The 6,000-nt window shown below is 50.7% G+C and overlaps 1 protein-coding gene across 3 annotated transcripts in view; it reads right to left on the reverse strand.

The window, feature by feature from the left end:
• Positions 1–5,196, reverse strand: part of STOX1 (storkhead box 1) — a 49,900-nt gene extending 44,704 nt beyond the window's left edge. For all 3 annotated transcript variants that reach the window (XM_060286365.1, XM_030862420.2, XM_060286364.1), the window contains exon 1: positions 4,887–5,196. In XM_060286365.1, the coding sequence (XP_060142348.1) occupies positions 4,887–5,196 (310 nt within the window). The remainder of the gene's footprint in view (positions 1–4,886) is intronic.
• Between the last annotated feature and the right edge of the window lie 804 nt (positions 5,197–6,000).

Consider the following 6,000-nt stretch of genomic DNA (forward strand, 5'->3'; position numbering starts at 1 on the left):
AAAAAACAACCCAAAAACTTCAAACTACAATTCATACCATTCACACAAATAACTCGAATGGATCATAGACGTAAATATAGAACCATAAAACTATAAAACTTCTAGAAGAAAACACAGGAGAAAATCTTTGGGGCGTGCAAATTAAAACTACAAGATACCACTATATACCCCCGGAATAGCCAAAATTAGAAAGACTGACAACATCAAGTGTTGACAAAGATGTGGTGCAACCAAAATGTCTCATTTCATGGGTAGGAGTGTAAAATGGTACAACCACTTTGGAAAAAGGTGTCCTAAAACTAAACATAACCTACTCAATGAGTCAGCAATTCCTCTCCTAAGTAAGGACCCAAAAGAAATAAAAGCTTAAAAAATGTGTACACAAATATTCATAAAAGCTTTTTCATAACAGCCATACTGGAAACATCCCAGGAGTTCATCTAGGGGTAAATGAATAAACGGTGGTATATTAATAAAATGGAATTCTACTCAGCAATAAAAAGGAACAAATTAGTAATGCAACGGAGATGAATCTCAGAAACATGACGCTGAGTGAAAGAATCCTCACACAAAAGAGTACATAGTATATGATTCCATTTACTTGAAGCTCTTGAACAAGCAAAATTCATTTACGGTTTAAAAAATCAGAATAGTGGTTACTTCTGAGGGTGGGGGAAGAGCTGACTGGGAAGGGGCAAGAGGGAACTTTCTAGGGTAATGGTAATGTGCTAAATCCTGCTGGAAACTTGGGTTACACTCATGTATATTACTTGAAAATGCATAAAATGCTACACTTATGATTTGTGCATTTCACTAAATGCAAATTTCACTTTAAAAATTCCATTAGCTACTAAATCCAACAGAATGCCCACTGCCAATTCATGATAGGACTTCAGAAACAAGAATAGGAATTGGACCGTTCCCTCTTCTCAGCATCTCTACACACTCCCCTTGGACACTCCCCAAATCAGATAAGGATAAGTCGTTTGCCCAACTCTTGTACCATCAGGCACCAGGTACCCTTGAGCTGTTCTTCTCCCAAACAAGATCCCAAAATCGATTCTGAAATTTATACCTAGTATAAAAGAGTGATTGGCCTCTACTCTTCCTGAGCACTTGTTTTTTGGGGTTTTTTTTTGCAGCACCATGTGGCATGTGGGATCTTAGTTCCCTGACCAGGGATCAAACCCGTGCCCCATGCAGTGAGAGTGTGGACTCTTAACCACTGGACGGCCAGGGAAGCCCCTCAACTATCCCCTCTTGAACTGCATATGAAATAAACAGGCCGACTCCGTTTTCTCCGAGAACACGTGCAACTCTAATTGAAAGATACATTAAAACATAGAAAAAAAACTAGAACAGTACCTAGCATATGAATACATTAATGAAGCAAGTATTTTGAAGAAGCCACAGGCTTTTTCCTTTTTTTTTTTTTTTTGGCCCCGCTATACGGCTTGCAGGATCTCCGTTCCTCGACCCGGGACTGAACCCAGGCCACGGCAGTGAAAGCCCAGAATCCTAACCACTAGGCCACCAGGGAACTCCCCATAGGCATTTTTATTTTTATCTTATTTCAATGAAAAAGGATGAAAGGCCACACTGAGCCTTTCATCTAAAAGAGTGGGGATACCTCAGCTATAAATTTCGAGGAACAAACTACTTTGGCCAAGTAGCCATCCCTCCCTTACCCCAGGAGGCCATCATTAACCTTTCAACTCCCCAGTGGGTGTGGTCCTCTAGCAAGAACTGATTCACCCAAACAAACACAGGTGTCCCCCACCTGTACCACCTGCAGTGGCTCAGCCTGGGAAGCAGAGGACTCCCTCCAGCTTCCAGAGCTCAACCCTTTCATTTGTTAAGGTCATTTGCTAATTAAAAAAAAAAAAGAAACAGAAAACACTTGAGGACTAGAGCACAAAAGAAGAGTTAGCTCCTGGTTATCCTGCTAAAGATCCTTTGTCCCCTTTTTAGGGAAATGCTGTCAGCCTGGAAACTATTTTTCTCATCAGAGTAAAGCTGAGGTAGAGAAAGTGAAGAGGGAAAGAAGAGACACAAAACATAGAGAAAACATGAAGTCCTGCAGACCTTAAATTCAGGTCTGTCCCTGGGGCTCAGGATGCTCCTGTCTGCTTGGCCACAGCGCTCCTTCCTCATATCTTATGAGGCCTCCATAAGCCCCAGGTCCAGAAGCCCAGGAAAAGGACCCGTGGAGCACAGTGGGTTTATAAAGCTGATGACCACCCCACCTCCCCTCCCTGCATTTTCTCTGAGCTGATAAGCAACACTCCCCACGCCCAAATGCTCTTATGTAGGAGTATGTGAGCCTTAAAAAACAAAACAACAACAAAATCTATAGCAAAGAGACCAAATTGATCTGACCAAATTGATGCTTTTGTCTTTTTCTAGAATTTTGCTCTTTCCCACAAAGTAACAGCAAGAGTGGAATGAGAACCTGCAATAGTTCTCAGCTGCTCTTCCTTGCCTTCCTGGAAGCCCATTTTAGCCTCTGGAAGCCAATGATGCCAGATTTGGGAAAGCAAGCAGACTGAAACTTCCAGTTTCTTTGGGAGAAGTCAGCTCCTCCTGCCAACTTCTGGGACTCTTAAGATGGCCCAAGAGCTGCATTGATGCCTCCTCTCCTTTGATCTGACCCAAGGACCCCCAAGTGAGAGTAGTAATTAGCAACTCTATTCAAAACAAACCTCCCTCCCCATGTGCATCCACCGACTAGCATCAAATCTTTCCCCGTTTTGCTCCTCAAAATGTCCTAAGAGCTGGTTTTGTACAAATTACAGCTAAATGTACAAATTCTTATCACGACTCTGTTAAAAACCTCAAAATCATTCCTGCCAAGAGCCCCACATCAGGGGAGATGACCCAGTGTAAAGACCACTGTATTGCACACTCCACAGACTACAGTGTCCATCACATCCTGAATTGTGCAATAGGTAGGCAGCACTACCTAGTGGGTGGAGAATCAGAGTACTTGATAATACATTCACTTTGTCCACTGCATCTTTCAGATGGCAGAACACAGGGCCAACCCAGGAACCAGCATTCACCACTGCTGGCTGGACCCCAGGTGGCGGCATCACGGCTGCCTCTGGCTTAGCACAGGCCCTCTCTACTTCACCCTCAGGTCCAGACCCCAACCCCATCCACTCCCTCTCTGCAATGTACTCTATGCTCACCCTTTGAAAGGGGGTGGGGGAACCAGAGAATGCAACCACTAATTCAAACCAGAAAAACCCGAGGACACAGAAGTGAAAAGAGTTTTTCATCCAGTCTGTCTGAAAGACCCCTTCCCCTTTAAGAATTCTGGCTTGGCTACTTGGCTCACCGCTGTCAGCCAGAAACCTATTTTCTTCACTCACTCCTGCAAATAAAAGGAAGTGAAATGTGTGTATGTGGCTTTGCAACTGAGCTCTTTTTTGCGCTTAAGGGAAGAAAGGTGGGGGTCGGGGATAGAGGTACCACACAGAACTGGATGCATGGAGGTGAGAGGCCAAGGTGTAACCTCACTGGCCTGGGATGTGGAGACGTCATCTCTGACTAGATGATACACAACATCAAGTGCCTCATGATACCCTGCTGCTTTACACCTGGGGACTAAAACAAATGTTTTTTATTTGCTGCTTCTTCTCCTCCCCCTTCTCCTAGGATGATTTATGGGCTGAGAGAGAGGGGAGTTGCTTGGTAGGAGTCAAAATTTTGGGCTGGAACAACTGGTGACTTGTCAACAGCACACCATCAAATGGTCCTCACAACCCCACTAAATACAGACAGAACCAGCCTGTGACAAGGAGCTGACACCCACCTGAGTTTCGTTAGGTAACAGAGACCACTCGGCGGTGCAGCGGTTTAAGTTCTCAAATGAGAAGCTATTTTATCCAAGCAAAGAGCTGCTGTTTCCTAACAAACGGGCTCTCTGAAAAGACTGGAAAAGAGGAACTCTCTCTATTTAGGTAATGGGATGGGATGTGTCCACAGTGCCATTTGTTATTTCTTTTTCCCCAGCAGTTAACAACCCCAAACCTTCCCCTAGGCCCTGATCCAAGACCACCGCAGCATCCAGTACAGCAGGGCATGAAAACCACAGCCTGTAGTCCGCTCCCAGTCTGTCATTTGAAACAAACAAACAAATGGACTTCCCTGGTGGTGCAGTGGTTGAGAATCTGCCTGCCAATGCCGGGGACATGGGTTCGGGCTGGAAGATCCCACATGCTGCTGAGGAACTAAGCCCGTGAGCCATAACTACTGAAGCCCGCGAACCTAGAGCCTGTGCTCTGCAACAAGAGAAGCCACCGCAACGAGAAGCCCGCGCACCGCAACGAAGCGTAGCCACCACTCGCCACAACTAGAGAAAGCCTGCACGCAGCAATGAAGACCCAACGCAGTCAATAATTAATTAATTAATTATTTTAAAAAGCCAGCTCACAATCGGTAAAATCTGGCCAGCCCCTGGTGCACCCTTCCTAAGCACCCCCATGGAGCCGAGACTGAGGCCCCTGTCTCCTGACCGCAACTCTGGCTCCCCGGGCCCAAAACCTCTCTGCCTAGAGCATCACTTTTGCAAGTAGAAAGTTCCTTCGACCAGGACCCTGTGCACTCCACTGGCTGAAAGAGTTGAGGAATGGAGTCACACTGGAGTCGGCTCAGGGCAGCGCCCAGGCATATCTTAGAGGCCGAAGCTTCTGTGTGCCACAAGAGGGAATGTCTTAGGAGGACGGCCCTCCTCCAGCCACTCAGTCTGTCCTCCCAACCCCTCGGCCCCCACCGCCACCTCCCGCTCCTCAGCGTTCAGCCTCGGGCGCACGCAACCCGGTGGCTGGGGCTCGGTCCCGCAGCTAGCGCGGGGCGCCCTCCCCTCTGGGCCCCACACTCACCCACCGCCCGGATGCGGAAGCCGCGCGGAGGGCGCAGCGCCCGACGGCACCAGGCGTCGCGCAGCACCTGCAGGCTGGCCGGAGGCGCGTGCACCAGCAGCACCCCGCGCCGCAACCAGCCCTGGAAGGCCAGCCGCGAGGCGGCGCGCGCCAGCCGCGAGTTCCAGAAGCAGCGTGTGTTGGCGCGGCAGAAGGCGCGAAACACCGCACGCCCGCCCGGCTCCTCCGCGCCCCCCGCCGCCTCCTGCGCCTCCAGCCTGCAGAGCACGAGCGCCAAGGAGCCCGGCGCCAGTTGCACGGGCCGAGCCATGCTGCCTCGGCGGCCAGGCCCCGTAGCCTAACGCATCGCCGGGCTCGGCAACCGCGCTGCACCGGTGGCTGCGGCCGGCGGGAGGGTTCAGCTTACTGCGCTCAGCGCCGGCTGCCGGGAGAACGGGACTCCAGGGGGCGGGGCCGATGTACGCGCCAGGCCGGGGGTGGGGCGGGACTCGCAGGCTGGGACGCCCACCGCTCTCCCCCCCGCAGGAGCCCAATAGTGGTTTCCAGGCGCTAAGTTTCCAGGTCCTTCTCCACACCCCAGCCAGGTCTCTGCCCACCCAGTCCCCGAACTCCCACCCCGGGCGACTCCCTTCACTTCTCTGCTCCCCGGCAGTCCGGAGCTCCTCTTCCCGCGATGGGCGCTCACTGGGGCTTTTCCAAGCCTTAGGGCAGCCCCGCAGTCACCGGGGAGCCGAGCCGCCTCCAACTGCGGCGCGAACGGTACGGCCAGGGTTCCTCAGAGCCGGGAGGACCAGGATGGCCGCCGTCGCCCTGGCTTTGGGATCGCCCCCAGGGAGAGAGGCCACGAGGGGCAGACTCGCTCGGGTCGGGAGCAGGAGACCCAGATTTGAGTCTCCGTCTGCTAATCAGTTTGCATACGTTTCTTTCCCTCTCTGGCCTCAGTTTACTGTCTTGTAAAATGAGGAGTTGGGACTCAATTCTAAGGACCTTTTTCATGACCTTCTGAGGTTCTGGGATCTGGTCTCGCTCCTGGGTTATCCAACAGAGTTAAAGTGTAAGGGACGGAAAGTGATCCGGAGGTGCCAGCCCCAGTGGCTGGCGAGGCGCAGGGGTG

Source organism: Globicephala melas, chromosome 16 (genome assembly GCF_963455315.2).
Source record: "Globicephala melas chromosome 16, mGloMel1.2, whole genome shotgun sequence".
In the NCBI taxonomy this organism is placed as follows: domain Eukaryota; kingdom Metazoa; phylum Chordata; class Mammalia; order Artiodactyla; family Delphinidae; genus Globicephala; species Globicephala melas.